Source organism: Lagopus muta, chromosome 28, assembly GCF_023343835.1.
Source record: "Lagopus muta isolate bLagMut1 chromosome 28, bLagMut1 primary, whole genome shotgun sequence".
In the NCBI taxonomy this organism is placed as follows: domain Eukaryota; kingdom Metazoa; phylum Chordata; class Aves; order Galliformes; family Phasianidae; genus Lagopus; species Lagopus muta.
Genome location: NC_064460.1, coordinates 578,084 through 606,072, shown reverse-complemented (window position 1 = coordinate 606,072; position 27,989 = coordinate 578,084). Strand labels below are relative to the sequence as shown.

Genomic DNA, 27,989 nt, shown 5'->3' with positions numbered 1-27,989 from the left:
CTTCCGGGTGGAAGCAGTCTTGAGGAGCGGGGTCGACCGCTGTACCCGAGGCAACCTCACGGGTTGGCCTCCCTCCACATCCCCACACTCCTCTCCCTCAGGTTCCAGGGCCTCAAACCTACTACACAGAGGCACCTGTGGGGCCAAGGGTGGTTGGGATGGGGGACGCCTGCTTCGTCAAGCCGGTACCTGTTTCCACTCTTCCTCCTTTCTCAAAGTGCTCAAAGGTGGAAGGAGAGGACAGGAGGCTTGCTGCAACACCATCAGCCTGCCGTTTCCCCTCTCTCACCTGTTTATGAGGCTGCGGGGGATGAGATGCTCCACACAGTGCCTCAGCTACAGCTCCCAGATCTTGGAGCCGATAGGGACTGGCACCACCAGTCAATCTCCTTCTCACACTCCTTTATGGTCCTTAGCCTCTCTACCTCCTCTGTTAGGTTGACCACCAGGCTGAGTAAGTCCTGTAGTTAGTCACATCCTATAAAACTACCACCACCATCGTCTGGCACTTTGAAGGCCAGGCACTGGCACTTGTGATAGCCAGTGACCTGCGTACTAGCATCTCATGTTGGGGCCTCAGTCTGAGTCTCCACACTCGTCTTTGCAGCAGCTACCCTTTCAAACACGCACAGGACTGCCGTCTGGGTCTCCATAATTTTTGTGGCATTAGCCTTCCTCCGGGGTGCAGCCATCACAGACCAGCAAGCGTAAACGCTACTAAATAGCGTTAATGAGGTGCGCCTTATCAGCCCCGCCCTGCTGTACTGCTGTGTGAGGGCAGTACTGGCTCTGCCCTCGCCCCCTTGCCGGGTCGTTAACAGGAGCCCCCGCACTTATCACTCACCCGAGGGCGATAACAGCCGTCCTTGAGGGGGTGTCCTGTGTAGGAGTGGCTCACTGCTTCTCCTCCATAAATCAGCCCCGGTGTTTCTCACACCTTCTTTATTGGGCAGCGACCAATAGTACAGAAGCCAGAGGCATTCCCTTGTAGAACTAATAAGGCACATGGAGTAATTTAAGTATTGTTGGGTTATTCCAAGATGCTGAGGAACTATTTGGTCTGTCAAGGAAAGTGCATTGTCAAAAGTGAAACTCATAAAGAAAAGATGAATTGGTTACTAATTTGCTTTATTTCAGGGTGATATCTCTGGCAAGTTGATGTTGTGTGCTGTTACATTTTGTATTTTGGTTATAACAGTACTATGTTTTGTGTTACATTTATTTGTTATTGTTAAATGTGTGATTGTCACTCTTCTCCCTTCTACTGGGATCAACCTTACATCTCTATACTTAACAATGGCCTCTATTAAGAAAGTAATAACACTCTCATTAGTGGGCATGAACATCATAGCGGAAGTAATACAATGAGTAGGAGTCATTCGGGTAAAGGTTTCTGGTGGCTGGGCGGAGTTGGGAGAGCTCAAACTCCCACCAGGCATAGTGAGAACTGTTTGGAGCCAGTATCAAAATCCAAGAAGGGTTAAAAGGGTAAATAACCCACTGGTAAGGTATAATACAGGATACCTTGAGAGCCCTTATCCCGGTCTTAGGAGTAGCTCAGCTGGTTTGGGTTAAACAGGACCCCCCAAATGCGAAGACAGGGATGACCTGAAAGCTACCAAAACAAAGGAGGTAATGCACAACATGGACAATTAGCTTACTAAACTTTCTCCACAGAAAGCCTAAGTAGCACAGCCACAAGTAACCCATTTGTGTTATGGATTCTTCATGACACTTCAGGATTCCCGAGCCCTAGGAAACAGCTGGGGGACTCTGGAAGGAGCTCCAGACTGTCCTAGGGATAACAAGGTGGTGTCGCCTACAACCAAAGAACACTGGTAAAGCCACTCTATGCCGTTCTGAAATCCTGCCCAAAGGTCCTCATAGAGGTTGAGGAAGAGAAATAAGAGGAAGGGTTAACTGTGGCAATTAGACACGGACTCAGTTGTTAGTGCAGAACAAAAAACTTTTATTGTGGGCAATGAACTTGAACAATGTGCACGTGGTTAAGTGCCTTATTAAATGTAACTCTCCTGCCATGCCTTCCCTCCTACCCTGAAGTAGATGGTGCTGGATCTGGACTTGTCCCTCTGGGGCCGTCCCACGGCACCCGGTCTGCATTGGTGTGAGGGCTGGACCGAGGCACTGGCTCAGCCAGCCATATCTCAAGTCTGTGGGACCTCAGCGCAGTCTCCCAATAGTAGGCGATGAGGTTGTACAGGCTGGCAAATACCCGGTGTCAGTCAGGAAGAAGAACTGACTGGTAGCGTCCTGTCGCCAGTATATGCAGCAATGCCGCCCCTTCCCACGGTGCCAGAAGGACAGAACCTATTCCCCAGCGTAAGTCTCGCTTTCCCTGACCAGGAAGGAGCCGTCAGGGGCCTCCATCTCAGCACAGTACTCTGTCATCAGCCGCTCAGCGATGTGCCGCCCGCTGCGCCCTGCCCCCAGCTGCTGTGGAACCATTCCTGTGTGAGATGCAGCTCCATGTTGGCGCTCACCTCCTTCTGTGCAGGTCGTCTCCTCTGTCTGCTCTCAGTCAGGGGAACGTTAAGCGGGTTCCATGTACAGTTGAGGGGTTCTTCTGTCACTTGGCAATCCGCCGCTTGCTCCTCTGTCACACACGCACCCACGGTTCCTGAGCACTTGCCTCCACAAAGCCACCTCAGTTTTGGCAGGGCTTGCCAATGGTCTTTATAGCATTTGCTGACACCCATGCCAGGTGTACAAGCCAGACGTCTTGTGATCATGTCAAGAGGGTCTGTCTGGCATGAATAGCTACAATCTTTAACTTGTTTATACCTCCGAGGGTCTTTTGCCAGTCCAAGCAAGAACATCTTTATTTTCTCCCAATAGTATACAGGTTAAAGGAATTGAGGTAAGGGATCTGGACTGATTAAATGAAGGGCACGGTTGTGAGGATCTTGGTAGGATGTGCTGCTTTAATCTTCTGGACCACTCAAAATCGATAAATAGGAAGCTCATGACAAAATAGAGACTAACCCAGTTATGGAGGGACCAAAGGGGATACAGGAAACACTTACTAGTCAGCTACCTAACTTCGCTTGGCTCAAGAAGCTTTTTGTCTCACATTGACGTGCATTGCAACAAGGTGTGAACTATGGCTCTGTACAACATCTGGACCAGAGAATAGTTATGAAGAATGGAAAAAGCATAAACTAAGGCAGAAAGTGGAAAGTGGAAGATGTTTTAAGTCTTCCCTTTTCCAAAATGGGGCAATTTAGCGAAAGAATTTGCTACTAGCAATGAAAAGGGGGGAATTGAGATGGTAAGCTGAAGAATACAAGATGTAAGAATACAGGATGTAAGGGATCCATAACATCGCCTGGTTATGCTAACTCACAAGAGGTCGCAAATAGCATTGCTTAGTTTCACCTTTTGCTAACTCAAGGGAGATTTATTGCTTAGTCTAACCGCTCTGTCAGCCCAGGCATATTCTACAAAGGGAGCCCTCTGCAGACAGTGGAAGAGGGGCCCCTAAGAGAGCAAGGAAAAAAGGGAAGATAAGCAGAATAGGAAATTGCTGAGGCATGCAGGGCAAGAGTAGAGCCCAGGACTGGAACAAAGGTTGGAAGGACGTGGCGAGGGAGACAACTGACTTCATCCCAAACGACCACCGAATGGGGAGGAAGACATCGAGCCTTCATCCAATGGAAGCTACTGCGCATGCCCTGGGGAGGGGGGACAGTATGTGAATGAATTCCCGGAAAAGTCATGAATATGTCAATGAGTTTTTGGTAATACTGTGTATGGCTTGGCTAATAAACGTATCGAGACCCCACTCTCTGGTGTGCAAGCTAGGAGGAGCGATCCTGCTTGCACCCAGCCTGTGGCGCAACGCTGAAATAAACGTATCTGCCCTTTTGACCTTACTTAATGGGTTAGAGAGTTTGATTCCACAAATCGCTCCTTCTTTTGCCATCAGGAGATCAAGAGCCGTTCCGTTCTGCAATACTACTTGATGAAGAGAGGACACAGAATCACAGAATCACAGAATCACCCGGGTTGGAAGGGACCTCAAGGATCATGTAGTTCCAACCCCCCTGCCTGGCAGGGCCACCAAACATACACATTTAGATCAGGTTGCCCAGGACCCCGTCCAACCTGGCCTTGAACACGTCCAAGGACAGGGCATCCACAACCTCCCTGGGCAGCCCGTTCCAGGGCCTAACCACTCTCCTTGTAAAGAACTTCCCCCTAACATCCAACCTAAATCTTCCCTCCTTCAACTTGGATCCTTGGATACCTCTGTCTGCAGTCCAAGTATAGCATCCATAGTTGAGTTCTTGATATTCTCTAGTGTAGCTGCTATACTGACAATTGCCTTTTCTGATTCCCTTACTCCTAGGCTAGGAATAAACCATCCCATAAAACTATGGAACCCAGAGGGCCTGTCTATAAGGGGGTTATTCCCCGCTTCACCCTTTTCCAAGAGGTTCTCAGTATCCCTGGAGGAGGAGCTGTTCCATTGAAGCACTAATATCCTCCTACATAATGTCCTTCTAGTTCTCAGGAACGGTCTTACACTGAGGCCTGTCTATAGCTGTACACTGAATTCAGGTCCTTCTTCCAATTGTTACCATTTTATTTGCACACCTACGCCTACTTCCTGCTCCACCCCATGGTGTCCAATTGGTGGAGGGAGTCCCACACTGAGGGATTTCCATTCCTCCATCTCTTGGTAAGGCTGTACATATCCTGCAATCAGGGAGCTTTAGGCTAACCACTGTTCCTTTAGTCATGTTTAAATAGGTATTTTCACGCCAGGCTGAAGCAAGTCTTATTTAACACGTGCAACCTATAGAACACATTCTACACATGTTGTCTCTAAATCCTTACCTTCAATGCTCCGGTCTTCTCAATAGTCCACTGGGGCTGAGATGTCTTCTTAACTCACGTGTAGCTGCATGATGCTTGCTCTTTCACCTTGATCGCTATAGATGATGTTCTGGAGCCCCAAATCTTGGAATTGTGTCTTGTCACAATACTTCAGTCACTTCCTGCACCTTGTTGCTCCTGCAAGGGAAAAGCCTCTGGCCAACCTGAAAAGGTGACTGTTAATACCAACGTATACCTCTACCCCCCTTTTGTTGGGAGTTCCGAGAAATCAAGTCACCATTGTTGCCCAGGATAAATTCCCTTCCCTGTTTGTCCCATGGCACCCTGGGGCCAGTTCTAGGACTATTCTGTAAACAAATCTCACATTGCTGTGTTACCTGCTTAGTGGTGGTGTATAAATTCCAAGCCACAACCCTTTGCCTCAAGTATTTATACAGGGTCTCAGTTCCCAGTGAGTTTTCCTGTGCTCAGCCATGATTGCAGCCCATAACAAGGAAGCGGGATCTATTATTTTGTTTTGAAGTCTAATCCTCCCTCCTTCTCCCACCTACTCTCCTAAGCCCTCTATCAAGTTTTGGTCCTCTCTTCACTATCTTGGTTTACCCTCAGTTTAAATTTTTACTGTCTGGAACCAAAGCCTGCGCCTCTGCGTCCTCTGTTTCTGAACACTCTCCAAGTCCCCTCAATTAGTTCGTCCAGGTCCTGTAATTTGCTTCCTTTAATCTCTAGATCACCAGGAGAAAACAAAGACATTCTCGCTCTGGTTAGCAAAAGACCTTGGGAGATGGAAACAAGCTCAGCAGACATGGAGGGAGAAAACCGAAAGACTGTAACTCCTTGTGCCAGACAGAACCTCTCAACCTGATCACAAGACGTCTGGCTTGTACACCTGGCACGGGAGTGAGCAGATGCTATCAAGGTCAAGCTGACCAGCGGCAAACCTGAGGAGGGTGGCTGACGGAGGTGAGTGGCCTGTGTGCCACGGGACGGCACGAGAGGGACGAGCCCAGCTCTAGTGCCATCTCCTTCAGGGCAGAATGGAAGATCCAGCACTGCTGCAAGCAACAAAAGGGTCACAATTAATGAGACACTTGACCAAGAGCATGATGTTCCAGTTCACTGTGCACAATGAAAGCTTTTGTTCTGCACAAACAGCAGACTCTGTGTCTAATTGCCGCGGGTAAACCTTAACTGCTTCGCCCTTCTCAATCTGTAGGAGGACCTTTGGATAGGAAAGGGCATAGAGAGTGTTTAACCAGTATTCCATAGTTGTATATCCATATGCAACACCACCTTGTCATCCCTAGAGAAGTCCTCAGCTCTTCCTGAGGAGATCTCTGGGTCCTAGAGCCCTGCTCTCAGCCCTTCCCCTCCTAAGGATTCCCGGGCTAACACTGGCAGATGAAGTTTCCCACGTCCCTCCAGATGAAGGCTATTCGCTTCCAGCGGCTCATCTCCTGCTTTCCCAAGAACACCATTAACTGCTAAATGGTCATCAGCTTCCAACCACCATTAATTTCTCACAGAGTCCTCAGGCTCCCCAGAAATACCTGAAGTGGGGGTTGCCTCGGAACTTCCTTTCCCAGTGCTCCTCCATACTCAATTTCATTGATTCTTTATGGTTCCCCAAAGTCCACACCTCACAGCTACCATGTTAGTGTGACCAAATGCATATTCCTCTTTAAACCCCAGTCCACAATGCCAACCAAAATGCCAGTTTCCTCTGTTCCGAGAAGTGAGCTCCCACACCGATCGCCATCACCCAACCTATAGCCGTGGATCCACCTTCAAGGGGAGCACCCTCGCTCCTTCACCTCCACGTAGGATGTCTCCTTAAGACATGTGACTCCCTGTACCTATAACATACCAGGCCTCTTTCTCTGCCCAACAGTGGATGTGTGGGTCTCGAGGGTTTTTAGCAGAGCCGGCCCTCGTACAGCAGACAGCTTAACCATGCTCATGCCTTGCACAGAAGACCGAATTGAGAAAGCAGGACAGGAAGTTGTTGGAAATAGAACTCACTTGCTCAGCGAGTAGAAACGTGACATCAGTGCCATGGGCAGCGCTCAGTGAGCAAGTGAGCCAGCTGCAGGGAGATGCTGCCCTCGAGAGCAGGCAGCCGGAGATTGCCTCTTGCTGGGAGCTGCTCGCGGGTGAGGGGAGTTAAAGGAACGCCAGGACAGCAACGTGGGGACGTGTGACCACAAGGCTGTGCGAATGTCCCCAGCAAAGGAAGCAAAGAGACCCAGCAGACAGCGACGCTTCATTAGCGTAACAAAACGCAGCCCCCATCCCTCCCTTCCCCGGGTGCAGATGTGCCAGGAGAACGAGCTGTGAAACTGCCCAAGGCCTGGCAGCCGGCTCGGGGTGTGCTCGCTGTGGGAACTGCTGCCCGGCACCTGAGGCTGTGCCGAAGCGGCCAGAGCCTGGCCGGAAGCCATCCGGGCAGCACGGCGGTGGCAGGAGGAGCAGCAAGGCCGTGCTGCGGCCAGCTCCGGGCTGAGGGCACTGGGCATCCTCTGCTCTCCGCGACTCGCAGGAGCCCGGTTGCCTGCACCAGAGGCGGGAGCAGCCTGCTCCGCACCCAAGGTAGGAGCCCTTCGCGGCTGGTGCAGAGGAGCGCACGCTTCTTGCCCCCTGCCAGCAGCAGCGGGAGGCGAGCGGGGAGCGGTGAGCGGCAGCGGGCGGGGCGGAACCGGCACTGCTGTAGCGCAGGCGGGAGCCCGGTCCCGGCTCCAGCTCCCGCCCAGCACAGCGGGTTTGCTGGGCCAGACGGGCTGCAACGAGGGAGCAGCGGTTCCCAGGCGTGTTGCAGCCCGGCTTGGGCTCCGAGGGGCGCAGGAAGGGGTTGGAGCTGGGACAGCGAGGAAATGAGCACACGAGCTCAGCGCGCTCTGCTGCCCGGTTGGCTCTCTGGAACACAGCACAGCTGGGCCTGCGTTTCTCCCTCTGGGCCACGGGAGACACGAGATGACCTCGCTCCGCAGCTCTGCACGCAAGGATTGATGGAAGTTTTGAACTCCCCGATGCCTCCTTTTGAGCGTCTGAATGCGAAGCCTCCAAGGGGGGAATTTAAACTCCCTTCTCCCTCCCCAGCAGCCCGCAGTTTCCCTTCAGGGACCCAGCAGGCACCATCTCCCTCTAGCGGCCCTTTCAGGGTTACCCTTTGTGCGCTTAGCGCTGGGCTGATGGCTCACCTGGGATCGTGCAAACCCCTGCCAAGGCTTTTTTCCCGGCATCTGCAGATGCCTTTAGCGCACAGCTGCGGGCCCTGAGCACGTCCAGCATCTGCAGCAGGTCCGGCACTGGCCTGTGTAATAGACGCTGAAAAGCTGGCGGTCTGTGGGCTGACTGCAGCACACGTTGAGAACGCGCCCGAGCTGCACGTCAGCAAAGTGCAGCCCAGGCTGCGTCGTGCAAAGGGCGCACGGTGCTGAGAAGGTCCCCGGGAAGCGAGCGCGGTGTGCGTGCTGAGCTGAATGGGAAGCAGCGCCCCCAGGTGGGCGAGGAGGGTAACGCATCCGCCGCGGCATTCTTGGTGCAATGGGGGAAGTGGGATTTTTTGGCTTGGAGAAGAGAAGGGTCTGGGCAGAGCTCGTGGTGGCCTTCCAGGACTTGAAGGAAATGCATAAAGTGGAGGAGGAACGACAGCTTTCGTGGGTGGATAGTGATAGGACATGGGGGAATGCTTTCAAATTGAGCTGGGGCGACTTAGGTTAGATATCAGGAGGAAGTTTTGCATTCAGAGGGTGGTGAGGGTCATGAAAAGGTCACCCACGGAGGACATGGATGCCCAATCCTTTGGGGTATTCGAGAGCGGGCTGGATGTGGCTCAGGGCTGCCCGATGTGGTGGATGGCATTCCTGCACAAAGCGAGGGGTTGATACTAGTTGTTCATTGTGGTCCTTTTCAACCCAGGCTATTGTATGATTCTGTGATTACCTTGAAATCATTACTGTAACACATAACTTTAGAAATGCTCATGAATTTCCAAACTAACCTAGCCCCTCTTACAGAAGATCTGTGTCAGCAAGGTGTCTTGATAGCAAGCTGAGAGGGATCTCTGTACAGCTGTGACCTTGAGAGACATCCCAGCTTGTGGGGAGATCCTGTCGTTCAGCCAATTGCTGTGCAGAAGAGCTTGAGGGGCGCTTGTGCTGCACCCTGTTTAGGGGTAAGATGACTGACTCCTTGCCATGCTTTGTCTTAAGTCCCTGTTTGAGTGTGCTTTGTGATTTGTAATCAGCTTTAGCCAGAGAGTTACCAGTGCTGTTGCTGATTGACTTCCTGTGCAAGGCCTGCTGTACCATCCCCCAAGCAGTGCCCCGCAGATGGGCTGTGGAGGGCTGGGCTGGGACAGGGACTGCTGCGTTCCCTCACAGCTCCCCTCCCACTTCTCTTGTCCCTGCAGGCTCCGGTTCAACTTCTGCCTTCCAGCAATGGTCATCTCACCTGCAGGAGAGCCGCAGATGGCCACAGCACATCCATCTCAGGTAGGGGCTGGGGGAAGCAGGCAGGAGAGGCCAAGGGGTGAGGGATGTGAATGCAGGGGGAGAGGGAGGTGGCCTCAGCCAGCGTGTGTGTGCTGGGGCCAGAGAAGCGGCTGGGACGGGAGTTTGTGTGCTGTTTGAGCTGCTTCCCTGGGCCTTGGCTGTTCCCAGCAAGGAGCCTCTTTGCTTGCAGGAGCCCGTGAGCTTTGCGGAGGTGGCCGTGTATTTCAGCAGGGAGGAGTGGGCGCTGCTGGACCCTGCGCAGCGAGCGCTCTACCGGGACGTGATGCTGGAGACGTACCAGTGCGTGGCCTCGCTGGGTGAGGGCTTTGCTGCCTTTCCTCCTCGTTAGGGCACCTTTGGCAGTGCAGAATGAGCCTCTGCAGGCCGGGCCTTGAATGATCACCATGCAGTTCCATATTGATAACTACAACAGCAGCAAAGGAAATGCTGAGAAGCATGAGTTTCAGAAGGGATTAGGATGCACAGCAGGCTCACAAACGCCCCAGAGTCAGTGCTGGCAAGCAGGCATCAGCCAGGAGGGAGAGAACCAGCCCTTCCATTGGGGCTTTATATTGTGCCACCAGCTGCAGCTCACAGATGACTCCCTGCTTACTCCTTTACAGTGTAGGATTTTCCATTCACTTGCCGTAGACATTTTGATGCCTTGGTCACTGATATATTGTCAGAAAATCAACAAGCCGTTCACAAGTGAATTTTAAAGAGAATATCCCTTCCTAATTTTCAGAGTTGTAAAAGCGTTCTTTGCTGCAAAGGAAGCTGAGGGCCCAGTGTCATTCAGGCCCCAAGTGTGTTTTCTCCCTGGGGAGGGACACAGAGTAGAGCTGTTGAACAGGCACTGTGCCAGAATGATGGAAATGTTCTCATCTCCCCTGTTTCTCTGCTTGAAGCTCCACTTCCAGCCCCCAGACCAGTGCTGATCTCCCTGCTTGAAGGCGGGGAAGAGCCCTGGATCCCAGATGTGCGTAGCCCTGAGGCCGTGCCAGGAGACCTCAGCCCAGGTGAGGTGGTGGAGGGAAGGAGGAGGTTGGGGCTGGAAGAGCCATCTCTGTGTGTGTTTTATTTTGGGCACTGTGTGCTATTTCTGGATTTCCTCTTTCATCCAGCAGGAACTGGGGTTACAGATCTACTGGAGGATCTGCAGGAAAGTGGTGTGTCCAAAAGGCGGTGGGGTGGTGTCTGTGTGGAAAAAATCAGAAGGGATGTCCAAGGAGGCGTGGAGCAAGGTCAGGCTGAGCACATCACCACGATGCCACTGGGAAAGTGTCTGCAAGAGAAAGGAAGGAGCCCACTGGACTCGAACATAGGTCAAAAGGAGCGTGAAGAACCCAGGAGCAAGGATGTGTGCCAGAAGAAAAAGCAGAATCCATGCACAGAGTGTGGAAACAGCTTTGAAAAAGATTCCAGCATCGTTAACCACCAGTGTGTACGCTCAGCAATGAGTGCATACAAGTGCACTGACTGTGGGAAGAGCTTCAAAAAGAGATCCCAACTCACCTACCACCAACGCGTCCACACAGGAGAGAGACCCTACAAGTGCTGTGAGTGTGGGAAGAGCTTCAAAAGCAGTTCTGAATTGAAGCTGCACCAGCGTATGCACTCAGGAGAGAGACCCTACAAGTGCCTTGAGTGTGGGAAGAGCTTCACGTGGAGTTCCCAACTCACCTACCACCAACGCAATCACACACGAGAGAGACCCTACAAGTGTACGGAATGTGGGAAGAGCTACAAAAGCAGTTCTGATTTGAAGAAGCACAAACGCTTCCACTCAGAGGAGAGACCCTACAAGTGCTCTGAGTGTGGGAAGGCCGTAAAAAGCCGTTCGCAGCTCATCTACCACCTGCGCATCCACACAGGTGAGAAACCATTTCAGTGTCATGAGTGTGGGAAGAGCTTCAAAAGCAGTTCTGAACTGAAGCGCCACGAGCGCTCCCACACAGGGGAGAAACCATTTCAGTGTCATAAGTGTGGGAAGAGCTTCAAATGGAGTTCCCAACTCACCTACCACCTGCGCATCCACACAGGAGAGAGACCCTACAAGTGCTCTGTGTGTGGGAAGAGCTTCATTAGCAGTTCTGAACTGAAGCGGCACCAGCGCATCCACACAGGAGAGAGACCCTACAAGTGCTCTGAGTGTGGGAAGAGCTTCAAGTACAGTTATGCATTGAAGCAACACCAGCACTTCCACACAGGGGAGAAACCCTACAAGTGCCCTGAGTGTGGGAAGAGCTTTACACGCAGATCTATTCTCAATACCCACAAGCACATCCACACCGCACACAGGCTGTAGAAGCATCTCAAGATACGGAGAACCTTCAAAAGCAGTTTCAGCCTCGTTACCTATCAGCACAGCCACACAAGATACAGAGCCTGCAGAGCCCAGAATGTGGGAAGAGCTTCAGGCAGAGCCCCAGCCTGGTGACCAACTATGGATTTGTGTAGTGATGAACCTTACAAATCCCTTGAGCAGAGGAAGAGCTCTGCGGCCAATCTAAATCCTCTTTCTCCTTCTTTGCATGAGAATTATGCACATTGCTCTCCTTCAGCTGCAGTTGCTGTGTTGAGTGGCCATACAGAGGAGAATCCAGAGCGGGATGTGTCACAGCCAGTCAAAAAGTTCTGCCAGGTGGCACGTTTCTGCCAGGGCTGTGTGCAAGGAGAGTCACCTCTTACTTCCCCCGTAGAAACTCCTGTGCTGTGGGGTAGCAGGTGAGGACCCAAAGGAAACCTCAGCTGGGCTGATATGTCACCAGGAAGGAAGAAATCCTGTCTGCAGGCTGTGTGGGAAGAGCTTCATCTGGAGCTCAACCCTCAGTAGATCCCAGAGAACAAACCAGTGCAGAGTCCCAGTGAGTGACTTGACTGCAGGAAGAGGTGTGTCCAGAGCTGGGAGCTCAACACACATCTGTGGATTCACATCAGGAACCCTACAAATGTGCAGCCTGCAAGAATTTTGGCCACACCTCAAACCTGCTGAGCTACCAGATTGTCTGCACTTGGGAGAAGTACAGTGAGTTCACGTGGCAGGAAGCCTTAGAAATGCCTCGCATGTGAGAAGGGCTTTGTGCAGAGGGCAGAGTTCCTCACTGGCCCTACAAGTGTTCCTGGTGCACGACTGGCACCCTCTGCAGAAGGGACTTAACCCAGGAGCTTCAGATGGCCTTTCCTTGCTACCCAGAGCAGTTCTCTCACCATGCCCGGTTTCTTCTGCTCTTCCTGCCAGCAGCTTTTTGATGCCGTTTCCTAAGGAGAAGTGGCTGTGCAGGGATGTTCTGTGTGTCTGTGTGCATGTGTTGCTCTCAGTAATTTGTGAGTGCACTGATGAACCTGAGAGAAGGGTCAGGAGAGCAGTAACGTGGCTCTTGGAGGTTTTCTGAGAATCATCTGTAGTGGAAGGTGTAGAGGATGAATAAAGAAGCTGAGTTGTTCTGAATCTTTGTTCAGTGTAGTCTTGTTTGTTGCTCTTACAATGAATGTCAGCATGTGAAATGAGGAGAGGGAAAGGTGCAAGCAGGATTTGGTTTGTGTGCCTCCTCCAGACCAGTGCTTGCTTCTGTAGAAGACGTTTTGTTCATACAATCCTATCATCCTTCCTAGCCGTGCTGCATTGTGTTTCTGTTGCTCAGAGCAGCAGTGTGACACCGAGCCTTGTCTCCAATAAAAGTAGAAAAAGCTGAGCTTGTTCTCCAAGTTTCTGGAAGTGGATTGAGCAGAAGGCAGTGCAAACCCACATGGTGCACAAGCAGCTCATCCCCACAGCACAGAGATATCAGAGTGCTCTCGGGTGCATGCTTGCCTTGCATGTGATCCCTTTTGAGCTTTAAGGTTTTTATTTTCAACTTGAGAAGGTGTGTGCGAGACCTCCTGCAGCAGGGCCTTCTCATTTGCTGTGCTCAGCTAAAGCTGCTGTGCTAGGAATGCAGTTGGCAGGAAGTGGAGGTTGATTTTGTTGAGCAGGAGCTTCCCATGTCCTCAGGTGAAGCTCTGTGAAGGCTTCCTGACCCCCGAGAAGCTGCAAGGGGATGATGATTGCAGTACTGAGAAGCTCTGCTTCCTCCATCCCAGGAAGCAGAGCCTGGTCTTCTGCAAGAGAGGTACAGCAGAGCCCTGGAGGATGGACAAACTCACAGCTCCAAGGGAAAATGCTTGGGGAGGAAGCAAGGTGATGGGAGGCTTGGGGATCCCCAGCAACAGAGATGACAGGACAAGGGGATACGGCCAGAAACTGCAGCATAGGAAGTTCTGCACAAACGAGTGCAAGAACTTCTTTAGGTGAGGTGACGGAGCGCTGGAACAGGCTGCCCAGGAAGGTGGTGGAGTCTCCTTCTCTGGAGATGTTCATGAACCACCTGGACACCTACTTGTGCGACCTGGGGTAGGGAACTGCTTTGGCAGGGGGGTTGCACTCGATGATCTCTGGAGGTCCCTTCCAACCCCTACGATTCTGTGATCTCCTTCACAAGCTTCAGCTCAGCGTGAGCTTTAGCCTTCCCCATTGCTTCTCTGCAGGCTCTGACATCGCACCTGTACTCCTCCCACGGGGACAGGCCCTTTTTTCCACTTCTTCTAAACCTCCTTCTTCCCTTTGATCTTATCCATGAGCTCCTTGCTCATCCACGCAGGCCTCCCGCATCCATTCCCCAATTTCCTACTCTTAGGGATGCACCAATCCTGAGCTTGGAAGAAGTGCTGCTTCAATGTTGCCCAGCACTCAAGGGCCCTCTTACCTTCAAGCACTCCAGCCCATGAGTTACGTCCAAGTAGAAATTGTTGGAGCTGGCTCTCTGAAAGTCCAGGGCAGCAATCCCACTTTTTGCCTTACTTCTTCCACACAAGATCTTGAACACCACCATCTCATGATTGCTGCATCTCAAGCTGCCCCAAACTTCTCATCCCTAACAAGCCCATTCCTGATGGAAAGAACAAGGTCCAAAATCACCCCACCCACCCCTTGTTGGCTTGTCCAACAACTGTGTGACAAAACTATCTTCAGCACATTGCAGGATCTGTTTGGACTGTGTGTGCCTGGCCATGTTGCTTACCCAGCAGATATCTGGATGATTCACGTCCCCCATGACAACCAGTGCATGGGATTGCAAGGCTACTTCCAGCTGCGTGTAGAAGGCCTCATGGAATTCATCCTCCTGATCTGGTGACTGTAGTACAACCCACAGCAATGTTGGCCATACCAGCCCTGCTCTTAATTCTCACCCACAAGCACTCCACACGTCCTTCACCCTCTCACGGGTGCACCTCAATCCATTCTAGTAGCTCTCTCACATGAAGTGCAACTCCTCCACCTCGCTTCCCCAGCCTGTCTTTCCTGAAAAGGACAGAGCCCTCCATGGCAGCATTCTAATCATGTGAGCTGTTGCACCACATCTCCATGATTGCAGTGAGATCATGGCCCTGCAACTATACACAGATCTAGAGCTCATCCTGTTATTTCCCGTGCTACTCACCCTGGTCTACAGGCACTTTAGGGAAGCAGCAGGTGCAGTTACCCTGAGAGGGACGCATGAAGATTTTGGATGGAGTATTGGCAACAGGACCTTTACTGAGGAGTCTCGGTACAATCCTATGGGACCTAGGTTCAGAGGTTTTTCCCTGCAATCTCCAACAGTGACAACATCCCTCAGCCCTTCTCTGCCACACTGAATTCCCCTCCCTTGCCTCTTTGGACCTAGTTTAAAGCCCTGGTAATCAATGCAGAGAGCTTGCTTCCCAGCACACGTGAGCTCTGCTTGCTCAGTTGGAGTCCATCAGGAGCCCACATACCCCGTTTCTGCACAAGATCAGAATACCCAAAGCCTTGATAAGACCCTGCCCCTTCAGCCAGGCAGCAAATGGGAGCCTCAGTGCTCCCCAGCCAGGAGCCCCCAATTACTAAGACTCTCCATCCTTCTTTCGTGGCACTGATACTGATGCAGTGCCCTATCTGGCCCCCTGCCCTGCATTCTCAACGTGCTTCTCGGGACATCAGTTCTGACTATTTTCCTGACCCTCATCCTTTTCTGGCCTGAGAGACTCAAATCTATGACACAGGGACACTGCAGGGGTTGGTGGCACCGTGGATGTTGAGGGCAGACGCCTCCCTCTGCTACGAGCAGAACTGAGCAAATGAAGAGTTGGTAACCATTACCACGTGGGTAAATGCTGTCAGTAACTCGGAGGTGAGGTGATCCTGCATTCCTGGTCCACAAAAGAAATCCTGTGACACAGAGAAGGCACCTTAGCCTTGTGCACGAACCATTCAGTCTCATCTCTGTGCAGAGATGAAACAAAAATCTCGTGTCCCTCTGAGCAAATCAGATCCGGGCACACGGAGCTCAAGAACCCAGACTCCGTGACAACAGCAGTAACATGCTTAGAGACTCTGATGGCAGCATTTCCATTTGCAATCCCATGTGATGCTGTTAAAGAAAACAGAGAATCATCTTGGAGGGGAATTCTGAACAGCTTACCCCATTCAAGAAAAAGTTGAATTCATGATGCCTTAATTGTTTTGTTTAACACCACTGCCATGGGTGTGTTACATGCTTTAGTTAAAGATCATGAGCACAGCATCAATAGATGGTAGCCTGACAATCACACCTGCTGTGACTGTAATGCTGTTGGCTATTCTCTCTTCCCAGTTGCTGAAGCACTGAGTTGAGTTAGGAACAGTCAACCTTTTGCTCTTCCTACTGCCACATTTGACAGAGGGTAGTAAGGGACTTCAAGCACTCACTGAATTCCTTCTCAATTTGCAGTTTTACATTTCCCCACTCAAAGAATGTGAGCCATTGTCACTGCAGATAACATCAGCAGCAGGAAGATTTGAAAAGCAAAATGATCTCCCTCACACTGCATTTTGCCCACTGTCTGATACTGCTGTATGCAACCAGATAGACATGAAAACCACAGAGCTCATTGGCCTTTTGCTACAATCCCTAAATTTCTGGGATGTTGTTGAGCCATTAGGACAAGAAAGGATGATCTTGAGGTACTCCATGAAAGAATTAAGAATAATTAATTAGTATCATCATCCAGGCTGAGTGGCTTATAGTAGACTCCCACAGTGACGTCCACTTCAGTTCTTTGTCCCTTCATTCATACCCAGAGGCTTTCAACCATGCCATTACTAACTACAAGCTCCATTCCATGCAGCCCACCAGTACCAGTATCATCAGCAACCCCATCCCATCTCACCTGCCCTCCATCTCCAACCTGGAGATCCCAGAGCCATCACAGAATCACAGAATCACAAGGTTGGAAACGACCTGCAAGATCATCTAGTCCAACCACCCTCCCATTCCTATTAGTACCACAAACTACTAAACCAGATCTCGTAGCTCCTCATCCAGGTGCCTCTTGTACACTGCCAGGGACGGTGACTCCACCACCTCCCTGGGCAGCCATTCCACTGCTTGACCACCCTCTGAGAGAAAAAGTTTCTCCTAATGTCCAGCCTAAACCTCCTCTGGTACAACTTCTGGCCGTTTCCTCGGGTCCTACTATTTGCCTGGGAGAAGAGGCCAGACCCTTTTACACCACAACCTCCCTTCAGTAAGTTGTAAAGTGCAATGAGGTCTTCCCTGAGCCTCCTCTTCTCCAGACTGAACAATCCCAGTTCCCTCAACCGCTCCTCATAAGACCATAAGCTCCAGACCCCTCACCAGTTTCGTTGCCCTTCTCTGGACACGTTCCAGGGCCTCAATGTCTTTCTTGTAGTGAGGGGCCCAAAACTGAACACAGCACTCGAGGTGCAGCCTCAGCAGAGCTGAGCAGAGGGGGATGATCACCTCCCTGCTCCTGCTGGCCGCACCATTTCTAATGCAGGCCAGGATGGTGTTGGCCCTCTTGGCCACCTGGGCACACGGCCAGCTCACGTTCAGCCGAGCATCAACCAACACCCCCAGCTACCTTTCCTCTTCACAGATTTCCACTTTCTTTCAGCACTTTCCACTCATCCCCAAGTCTGCATGGGGTTATTGTGGCCAAAGTGCAGGACCCGACACTTGGCCTTGTTAAACCTCATCCCATTCACCTCAGCCCAGCGATCCAGCTTATCTAGATCCTTCTGCAGGGCCTCCCTGCCTTCAGGCAGATCGACACCACCTCCCAGCTTGGTGTCATCTGCAAACTTATTCAGGGTGCACTCAATCCCTTCATCTAAGTTGTCAATGAAGATATTAAACAGGATGGGCCCCAGCACCGACCCCTGGGGGACACCACTTGAAACAGGTCTCCAGCTAGACTTCACTCCATTGACCACCACCCGTTGAGCACGGCCTTCCAGCCATTTCCTTATCCAATGGAGGGTAAAACTGTCCAAGCCACGGGCAGCCAGTTTCCACAGAAGGATACTGTGAGAGACCATGTCAAAGGCTTTGCTGAAGCCTAGGTAGACTACATCAACAGCCTTTCCCTCATCTACCAGTCTGGTGACTCAGTGGTAGAAAGAGATGAGGTTGGTCAAACATGACCTGCCTTTCATGAACCCATGCTGGCTGGGCCTGATCCCGTGGACGTCACGCACGAGCCGTGTGATCTCTCCCAGGAGGATTTGTTCCATGACCTTCCCTGGTACTGATGTCAGGCTGACAGGGCTGTAGTTTCCCAGATCCTCCTTATGGCCCTTCTTGTAGATGGGAGTCACATCAGCAAGCCTCCAATCCTCTGGAACCTCTCCAGTCAACCAGGAGCGCTGGTAGATAGCCGAGAGCGGCTTAGCAATCACCCCCGCCAACTCCCTCCCAACATTCCCTAGGATGAAGCCCATCCGGTCCCATGAACTTGTGACTGTCCAGATGGAGGAGGAGCTCCCTAACGGCCTCCACCTCAATCTCCGGGGAGACATTCTGCGTGTCAGCCCAGATATCCAGATCAGGGCACAAAGTGCCCTGAAGATAACTGGTCTGACTATTAAAGGCAGATGTAAAGAAGGCGTTGAGGACCTCAGCCTTCTCCTTGTCATCTGGGGTCACATTCCCTGCTGCGTCAATTAAAGGACAGAGATTATCCTTGGTTTTTCTCTTGCCATTGATATATTTGTAAAAGGATTTCTTATCCTCTTTTACTGCAGTGGCCAATCTAAGTTCAAGATGGGCTTTTGCCTTCCGGACTTCCTCCCTGCATACCTTAGCAACTTCCTTGTAATCTCCCGTAGTAGCTTGTCCCTTCTTCCAGAATGACATCGGCTCTCTTTTTTTTCCTGAGCCTTGACAGTAATTTCCGGCTCATCCACCCCAGTCTTCTCCCCCAACGGCTCGCCTTATGGTATTCAGGGACAGCCTGTTTTTGCGCCTTTAAGATTTTCACCTTGAGGAGCATCCAGGCTTCCTGGACCCCTTTACCCTTAAGGAGCGACTCCCAAGGGACCCATGCTACAAGCGTCCTGAGCAGGTCAAAGTCTGCCCTCTGGAAGTTCAAGATAGCAGTTTTGGTAGTCACCCTTCTGACATCTCCAAGAACAGAGAACCCTACAATTTCATGGTCGCTCGGCCCTAGACAGTCTCCAACCTTCACATCACCTACCAGTCCTTCTCTGTTAGCAAAGAGCAGGTCAAACAGGGCACCACCCCTGGTAGGCTCTCGTACCAGCTGTGTAAGGAAGCTATCTTCCACACACTCCAGAAACCTCTTGGACTGCTTCCTTTGAGCCATGTTATATTTCCAACATATATCAGGGAAGTTGAAATCTCCCACAAGAACGAGTGCTGGCGATCGCACGACTTCCGCAAGCTGCTCATAGAATGCTTCGTCCATCTCCTCATCCTGATTTGGTGGTCTATAACAGACCCCAACTACGATGTCTCCCCTACAGGCCTTCCCCCTGACCCTCACCCATAGACACTCCACTTTATCATTTGCAATCTCAAGCTCTTCAACATCAAAACAGTCTTTAATATAAAGGGCCACACCACCACCCTTCCTTCCTTGTCTACCTTGTTCTATCCTTGTCTGAAGAGCTTATAGCCATCGATCTCAACACTCCAGTCATGGGAGCAGTCCCACCATGTTTCAGTAACAGCAGCTAGATCATAGATAGCCTGGTGCACAATCGCTTCCAGATCCTCCTGCTTGTTGCTCGTGCTGCGTGCATTGGTACACATGCACTTGAGCCGAGTCATTTGCCTCACTCCCAGCTCTAAAATCGTTCCCCTAGGCTCTTCTCTTGTGAGGCCTGTGCTGTCCCCCTTCCCCCGTCATAATTAGTTTAAAGCTCTATCGATGAGCCCCACTAGCTCCTGAGCTAAGATTCATTGTCCCCTTTGAGATAGGTGGGTTCCATAGTTGGACAGCAAGCTAGGGGCCGAGTAAACTACCCCATGGTCGAAGAACCCAGTTTCTGGCTCGGCACCAGCCTCTGAGCCAGTTATTCATTGCTTGCACCTTCCGTGCAAGCTCTGAGTCTCACACTGCCCCTGATAGTACAGAACAAAAGGAGTACTTGTACTCCTGCACCTTGAACTAAGCGCCCTAAACCCTTGAAATCCCTTTTCATTGCCCGTAGGCTTGTCTGAGTAATTTCTTCACTGCCCACCTGAACTATGAGCAATGGAAAGTAATCAGTGGGCCTCACCAGCTTTGGTATTTTCCTGCTTATGTCCCTGACCCGGGCCCCAGGAAGGCAGCACACTTCTCGGTGGCTCAGGTCTGGTCTGCATATGGGACCCTCTGTTCCTCTGAGAAGGGAGTCACCCACCACGACCACCCTTCTTTCTTTCCTGACAGAGGCAGTCTGGAGGCATGGGGATGGCCGCCTCGCCTTAGACTCCCTCCTTGCCTTAGGCTCCCTCCTCGGCAGATCCTCCATCACCTCATTGCTCACCTCACCTTCCATTTCCAGCATGTGAAACCTGTTGCTAAGGGGGATCTGGGGAAGCGGGGCAGGCAGGCATGGCGGGTTCCCATGACGTTGAGTAGGGACTCTCGTCCAACCCTCCTCATCAGTCAGGTCTGTCCTACTCTGATGGGGCTGGGCTTTTGTGAGGGTGTCTTCCTGGCACCCCTTCCTCTGACATGCCAGCCAGTCACCCCAACAGTCTATCTCCTGCTCACATTCCCTGATGGTCCTAGGTTTCTGTACCTCTTCCTTGAGCTCAATCACCAGCTGGAGTAACTCATCCACTTGCTCACATGTCACACAGGTGTAATCCCTGCCATCTTCCCCAGGTAGCAGCAGGCTCAAGCAGTCCCTGAAGCCAGAGACTTGAACAGACACATTTCTGAGCAGCCCCTCCATCTGGGTTGCCACAATCTTCTTGGAATAAACTCGCTGCCTGGTGGAAACCATGTTAGCCTCCCTGTTCTCAATAGGCTGAAACAATAGTTCACACCTGCTCTGCTGTGTGGGCATCCATCACACACAGCACACCCGTCACAGGACCGTTCCCACCACGTCTCACTCATGCTGATGATGCTGCAGCACACAGGGCCTCCAACTTTGGATGCCAACGTGAAAAACCAATAACGCATAACAGCCTTGCACATGGGCACCTGGGGGGCTGGTTGTTCCCTTGGGAGCTGCGTCTGTGGCTGTGTTGATTCCATGAGTGCAGAGGTGTCTATGACATTGCTCTCTGCGGGGTGGATGCAAGTACTGGTAGAATTCACCAAGACAAAGCTTCCCAAGTGAACATCCAACCTGAGAATGGAAGGCCCCCTCCTCCCTCCCCAGAATTTCACAACCACAAGCAATACAAACCAATGTAACATCTGAAATAATCCTGTTACTGCAGTCAGGGCGCTGCAGTCACAACTCTGCAGAGACTCATGTCTGCAACAGAAGGACTTTCCCCAGAGCAAAGGGAAAGCAGGGGAGTTCAGAGGCACATGAGTTTTCTAACTCTTAATGCAATTAAACATGACGTGTGACAAACCATGGGGGGAAATTCACCATTAAAATCATTCTTTCAGGAAAAAAATAATGGGAAAAACAGCTTCACCGGCTCACCAAAATCAACCTCCACTTCCTGCCAACTGCATTCCTAGCACAGCAGCTTTAGCTGAGCACAGCAAATGAGAAGGCCCTGATGCAGGAGGTCTTGCACACACCTTCTCAAGTTGAAAATAAAAAACTTTAATCTCAAAAGGGATCACATGCAAGGCAAGCATGCACCCGAGAGCACTCTGGTATCTCTGTGCTGTGGGGATGAGCTGCTGGAACACCGTGTGTGTTTGCACTGCCTTCTGCTCCCACCTCCTCCAGAAACTTGGAGAACAAGCTCAGCTTTTTGTACTTTTATTGGAGACAAGGCTCAGTGTCACACTGCTGCTCTGAGCAGTTGATGGAGACCAGCTCAAGACGCCTGGGACATACAGGCTTAAGGCTCTGGTGGCGCAAATGCAAAGTTTATTGTTGTTACAGGGTTTTTATATCTTTTAGCTACAGGAGTATACAATACTTAAATCAGATAACAGTCATGTGGCTGACAGCAATACATCATTGCTTAATTAACTCTTTTGTGTTATGATCAGTACAGTGATCAAAAGTCGTTCTCTTCACAGAACATGTTCTGCTCTTGGTCACGGAACGAAGAAGCTGTAGCTTATGCTTGCTAGTTTCACATGGCAGTCCTTCCCTTTCAGGAGGGGCCGCGTGTTCCCTGTTTGACCCTTTCAGGCCAGCCAGGTCTGTTTTGCTTAACAGTCTTCCTCATTCCACCCTTTTCTATTTTATTAGACCAGGGGTGGTGGTGGTTTGTTTTTTGTGTTTTCCATGTCCGATTTTTTAAGATTTATACGCAAATTTTGGAGTCTATTTGTTATCATTTTCATCAAGCATGGACAAGCAAGAATTCCTATTATTATCATTATGGCAATGACTATCAGCCCATAAATTCCATTTCTAAATGATTTGAAGGACGGAAATGTAGATTTTAGAGCGCTTATAAATGTAGTAGTTTGAGTTGCTACTGAAAGATCTATATGGTGCGATTGTATCATATGGTGAATGTGCTGTCTCAATTCCCTAAGATCTAATGATGTGTTCGCATTATTCCATATGCCTTGAAGATGATCTTGTATTTTGTTCCAAGAGAATTTGGTATTATTGTATTCAACAGGAGTCACACAGATAGCTCGGTATTCTGCATGACACAAGAGAGATTCATGAGTAGCTATAATTTGTAACTGTCTTCCCAGGATGTCTACTGTATCCTTTAAGGAATTGAGACCCAGTTCAATCTTTTCATCCCAAGTAGCTTGATTTTGTAACGCTTTAGATACATTAATTGATAATTCATTAACATAAGCTGCTGTCTGAATACTAGTTGTTAAAGAAATAGAAGCTACTGTAGTTACTGCTATGGCAGCAATGAGCGCAGCTATTCTGGCTATTATTAATCCGACCATTCGCTTAGATCTCTCTATCAATTGCAAAGAAGTTTCTTGGAGGATTTCCATTCCCTTGTCAGCATACCAATAATGTGTCAAATTTACAGGAAGATAGACGTAATCGGGTTGCTTTACTAACAAGAAGGAACTACTGCTACTATTAAGACAATTAGAGATTACACAATCGGTACAACTCACTATGCTATTCACAATATTTAGTGGTCCGCTTAAAAAGGCATAAGGTTCTGGAACACAAACTCGCATATAAAACTCAGTTGTATAACTCTCTGCAGTCATTGCCCATTTATTATTTATTTGAATCCAAATCAATGAATTAATTGGACCAATTAATTGGATTAATTGATTAATGGACCAAATTAATTGGTCGCCCTTGATTTCCTATCATATTCCAATCACAGATAGTGGAATCAATGCACACTGTTTCGTTAGCTCGACATGCTCTCCATAAAGGTGCAAATTCTGTTTTTGGAGTGATTGTGCTTTGACATAAAGGAAAATTTAAGGGAGGCGTTCCAGAACCTCTTGTCCCTTTAGCTAAATCTATATAGAGAAAATTCAGAGCCCAATGAATTCCTGTTGAAACATTGGTATCCCAATCTTGCTGCATTATAATTTGTTCACACAATGGATTCGTCTAGGTTAGAATCAGTCTCTGCATCTTTCTTCGCAGTTTTCCCATTTTGGTTTTGGGCATGATGGACGTATCTCTCCGGTATCCACCGTGGTGAGGTTTCGTCTGTAGGGAAAAAACAAACATATCCTCTGCCCCAAATTAGTACAGGATCAGGACCATAAATTTTACCGTCTATTGGATTTCTCCAATATGCTATTGGTTTATCTCTTTTTATTACTCCAATGTCTATCTGCAGCCAATTTTCTGTCATCATCCAATGTCAAAAAATTTAAAACAAACAATGCATGTGATAACATAGAGGACGGAGTATCTTTAATTCCTCATGTCCCCCTTTTTATTTTCTTTAGTTGAGTTTTCAATAAATGATTAAATTTTTCTACTATGCCTTGGCCTTCTGGATTATATGGAATTCCAGTTTTATGGTAAATTTTAAAATGTCAACAAAAGGTTGCAAAACCGCTACTTACATAAGCTGGCCTGTTATCAGTTTTTAATGATTTCGGTGTTCCCATAACGCTAAAACAATGCAAAAGATGGTTGCATACATGAGAGAGCTTTCACCAGACAAGGCTGAGGCTACTGCAAAGTGAGAGAAAGTGTCAATTGTTACATGGACATAAGAAGATTTTCCAAAAGAAGGTACATGTGTGATATCCATCTGCCATAAATCATTAGGCATTAATCCTCTGGGGTTCACTCCAAAATGAGGAACTGGTAATAAAGGGGCACAAGAAGAACCGTTCCGCATATTCGGAAGTCCAAAGCAAATATTCACCTCCACTTAACACAGCCTTTGCCAAGCTTTTCCAGTCAGAAGGGGGGAGAATATTAGCAGCTTTAAGCTCTTTCAGTTGTTTAAAAGGAATAGGCTCATAATCATTCAGAATGCCACCGTTTGCAAGTTGACGCTGTATGACAGGGAAAACTTGAGACGGGAAAAGTTGCCCAGAAAATTCATCAATTGTTTCCCCAGCTTTCCTTGCTTCTTTGAGCGCTAATTGCATAGGGGATTGTTGCATAAGCAGAGCGTCTACTCCAGGCGGGGGAGGCATTCGCCCTGCTCGAAAGGCACGCAAAACAGCAAGGGGATCTGATCGAGCCTGATCAACTATCTGTTGTGTCTGCACAGCGGCATTAGCAACCTGTAACGCTGGGAATACAGCCGCTAAGTCCTTATGGTGATATTCAGCAGCCTCTTTTTCTAACTCTCCCCAATCATCAGGGGGTAAAATATCCTTTGTTATGTTAGTGCCAGGAGGTTTACAAGGCGGCAAGTCGTTTGCTAATTTACAAATCAAAGGTTGCTCATATTGGGGAGGGGACAGTGGGGGTGCCGATGGCATAGACGAAGGGAGATGATCAAGAGATTTTGATCGCGACAAGGCAGGATATAACTTTTCTGTTGAGCGAGTGGTCCGCTGCCACTTCTCATCTCCCGTGTCTCCTCTGAGACATTCTTTTATTAGAGTCCAAAGCGTAAAGGTATCAATAGGTACCTTCTCAGGACCATGCACAGCATAATAGCCCTGGAGTCTTTCACCTACTTTATTCCAAGTTTCAATATTAATAGTTCCATCCCTGGGAAACCAGGGGCATACTTCCTCTATAAAATCTAAAAAATGACTAATCTGACCCCGAGTCACTTTTACTCCTCGGGCAACTAATAATGATTTCAGCATTGCAGAAAAAATGCCTTGTTCTGTACTTGCAGCTTGTCCCATTTTATTTAACAATCTGTCCAATTCCCTAGTCCTTACCTCCCTATTTTAACTTACCAACCGCGGCTCGTGGGAGGAAGCGACGCCTTTGTCATATGGAGTCCGAGATTCCCAGGTTTCGGCACCAAATGACGGAGACCAGCTCAAGACGCCTGGGACAGACGGGCTTAAGGCTCTGGTGGCGCAAATGCAAAGTTTATTGTTGTTACAGGGTTTTTATATCTTTTAGCTACAGGAGTATACAATACTTAAATCAGATAACAGTCATGTGGCTGACAGCAATACATCATTGCTTAATTAACTCTTTTGTATTATGATCAGTACAGTGATCAAAAGGCGTTCTCTTCACAGAACATGTTCTGCTCTTGGTCATGGAACGAAGAAGCTGTAGCTTATGCTTGCTAGTTTCACATGGCAGTCCTTCCCTTTCAGGAGGGGCCGCGTGTTCCCTGTTTGACCCTTTCAGGCCAGCCAGGTCTGTTTTGCTTAACAGTCTTCCTCAAGCAGTAGAACCACTGCGCAGCACGGTTAGGAAGGATGATAGGATTGTATGAACAAAACGTCTTCTACAGAAGCAAGCACTGGTCTGGAGGAGGCACCCAAACCAAATCCTGCTTGCACCTTTCCCTCTCCTCATTCCACATGCTGACATTCATTGTAAGAACAACAAACAAGACTACACTGAAGAAAGATTCAGAACAACTGAGCTTCTTTATTCACCCTCTACGCCTTCCACTACAGATGATTCTCAGAAAACCTCCAACAGCCACGTTACTGCTGTCCTGACCCTTCTCTCAGGTTCATCAGTGCACTCACAAATTACTGAGAGCAACACATGCACACAGACACACAGAACATCCCTGCACAGCCACTTCTCCTTAGGAAATGGCATCAAAAAGCTGCTGGCAGGAAGAGCAGAAGAAACCGGGCATGGTGAGAGAACTGCTCTGGGTAGCAAGGAAAGGCCATCTGAAGCTCCTGGGTTAAGTCCCATCTGCAGAGGGTGCCAGTCATGCACCAGAAACACTTGTAGGGCCAGTGAGGAACTCTGCCCTCTGCACAAAGCCCAGTGACCAGGCTGAGACTCTGGCTGAAGCTGTTCCCATGTTTGGAGCTCTGCAGGCTCTGTATCTTGTGTGGCTCTGCTGGTAGGTAATGAGGCTGGAACTACTTTTGAAGGTTCCCAAAGTTTTGATATGCTTCTACAGCCCATGTGTGCTGTGGATGTGCTTGTGGGTGATGAGATCAGATCTGTGTTTAAAGCTCTTTTCACACTCCAGACATTTGAAGGGTCTCTCCCCTGTGTGGATGCGCTTGTGCTGCTTCAGTGCAGAACTGCTCTTGAAGCTCTTCCCACACTCAGAGCACTTGTAGGGTCTCTCCCCTGTGTGGATGCGCTGGTGGCACTTCAAATCATAACTCCTTGAGAAGCTCTTCCCACACTCTGAGCACTTGTAAGGTCTCTCCTCTGAGTGCATACGCTGGTGAAGCTTCAATTTGGAATTGCAAATGAAGCTCTTCCCACACTCACAGCACTTGCAGGGTCTCTCTCCTGTGTGTGTGAGTTGGTGGTAGGTGAGTTGGGATCTCCATTTGAAGCTCTTCCCACAGTCAGAGCACCTGTAGGGTCTCTCCTCTGAGTGGAAGCGTTTGTGGCTCTTCAAATCAGAACTGCTTTTGAAGCTCTTCCCACACTCAAAGCACTTGTAGGGTCTCTCCTCTGAGTGAATACGCTGGTGGCTCTTCATATAAGAACTGCTTTTGAAGCTCTTCCCACACTCAAAGCACTTGTAGGGTCTCTCCTCTGAATGCATACGTTGGTGGTACTTCATATAAGAACTGCTTTTGAAGCTCTTCCCACACTCACAGCACTTGTAGGGTCTCTCTCCTGTGTGGATGCGTTGGTGGTAGGTGAGTTTGGATCTCCATTTGAAGCTCTTCCCACATTCAGTGCACTTGTATGCACTCATTGCTGAGCGTATGCACTGGTGGTTAACGATGCTGGAATCTTTTTCAAAGCTGTTTCCACACTCTGTGCATGGATTCTGCTTTTCCTTCTGGCACACATTCTTGCTCCTGGGTTCTTCACGCTCCTTTTGACCTATGTTCGAGTCCAGTGGGCTCCTTCCTTTCTCTTGCAGACACTTTCCCAGTGGCATCGTGGTGATGTGCTCTGCCTGACCTTGCTCCACGCCTCCTTGGACATCCCTTCTGATTTCTTCCACACAGACACCACCCCATCGCCTTCTGGCCACACCACTTTCCTGCAGATCCTCCAGTAGATCTGTAACCCCAGTTCCTGCTGGATGAAAGAGGAAATCCAGAAATAGCACACAGTGACCAAAATAAAACACACACAGAGATGGCTCTTCCAGCCCCAAACTCCTCCTTCCCTCCACCACCTCACCTGGGCTGAGGTCTCCTGGCACGGCCTCAGGGCTACGCACATCTGGGATCCAGGGCTCTTCCCCGCCTTCAAGCAGGGAGATCAGCACTGGTCTGGGGGCTGGAAGTGGAGCTTCAAGCAGAGAAACAGGGGAGATGAGAACATTTCCATCATTCTGGCACAGTGCCTGTTCAACAGCTCTACTCTGTGTCCCTCCCCAGGGAGAAAACACACTTGGGGCCTGAATGACACTGGGCCCTCAGCTCCCTTTGCAGCAAAGAACGCTTTTACAACTCTGAAAATTAAGAAGGGATATTCTCTTTAAAATTCACTTGTGAATGGCTTGTTGATTTTCTGACAATATATCAGTGACCAAGGCATCAAAATGTCTACGGCAAGTGAATGGAAAATCCTACACTGTAAAGGAGTAAGCAGGGAGTCATCTGTGAGCTGCAGCTGGTGGCACAATATAAAGCCCCAATGGAAGGGCTGGTTCTCTCCCTCCTGGCTGATGCCTGCTTGCCAGCACTGACTCT

At 49.7% G+C, this 27,989-nt stretch overlaps 3 protein-coding genes across 49 annotated transcripts in view; 1 reads left to right on the top strand and 2 right to left on the bottom strand.

The window, feature by feature from the left end:
• The window catches only part of LOC125685593 (zinc finger protein 501-like), a 121,404-nt gene that overhangs the window by 20,141 nt on the left and 73,274 nt on the right, over positions 1-27,989 (bottom strand). The window lies entirely within an intron of this gene.
• The window catches only part of LOC125685583 (zinc finger protein 664-like), a 233,337-nt gene continuing 207,387 nt past the window's right edge, over positions 2,040-27,989 (top strand). For 5 of the 12 annotated variants that reach the window (XM_048928726.1, XM_048928771.1, XM_048928767.1 and 2 more), the window contains exons 1-2: positions 8,063-8,359; positions 9,272-9,353. In XM_048928726.1, coding sequence (XP_048784683.1) covers positions 8,340-8,359; positions 9,272-9,353 — 102 coding nt within the window. In that variant the 5' untranslated portion in view covers positions 8,063-8,339. Of the gene's footprint in view, positions 7,450-8,062; positions 8,360-8,876; positions 9,035-9,271; positions 9,354-9,543; positions 9,671-10,261; positions 10,373-10,477; positions 12,784-27,989 lie in introns of those variants that run through there. The other 7 variants (XM_048928761.1, XM_048928756.1, XM_048928773.1 and 4 more) reach the window with 6 other exon arrangements.
• Positions 21,695-27,989, bottom strand: part of LOC125685589 (zinc finger protein 501-like) — a 206,178-nt gene continuing 199,883 nt past the window's right edge. For 21 of the 36 annotated variants that reach the window (XM_048928831.1, XM_048928813.1, XM_048928827.1 and 18 more), the window contains 2 exons: positions 27,475-27,585; positions 21,695-27,369 (listed from right to left, as the gene is read on the bottom strand). In XM_048928831.1, the coding sequence (XP_048784788.1) occupies positions 26,270-27,369; positions 27,475-27,585 (1,211 nt within the window). In that variant the 3' untranslated portion in view covers positions 21,695-26,269. The remainder of the gene's footprint in view (positions 27,370-27,474; positions 27,586-27,989) is intronic. The other 15 variants (XM_048928828.1, XM_048928806.1, XM_048928810.1 and 12 more) reach the window with 1 other exon arrangement.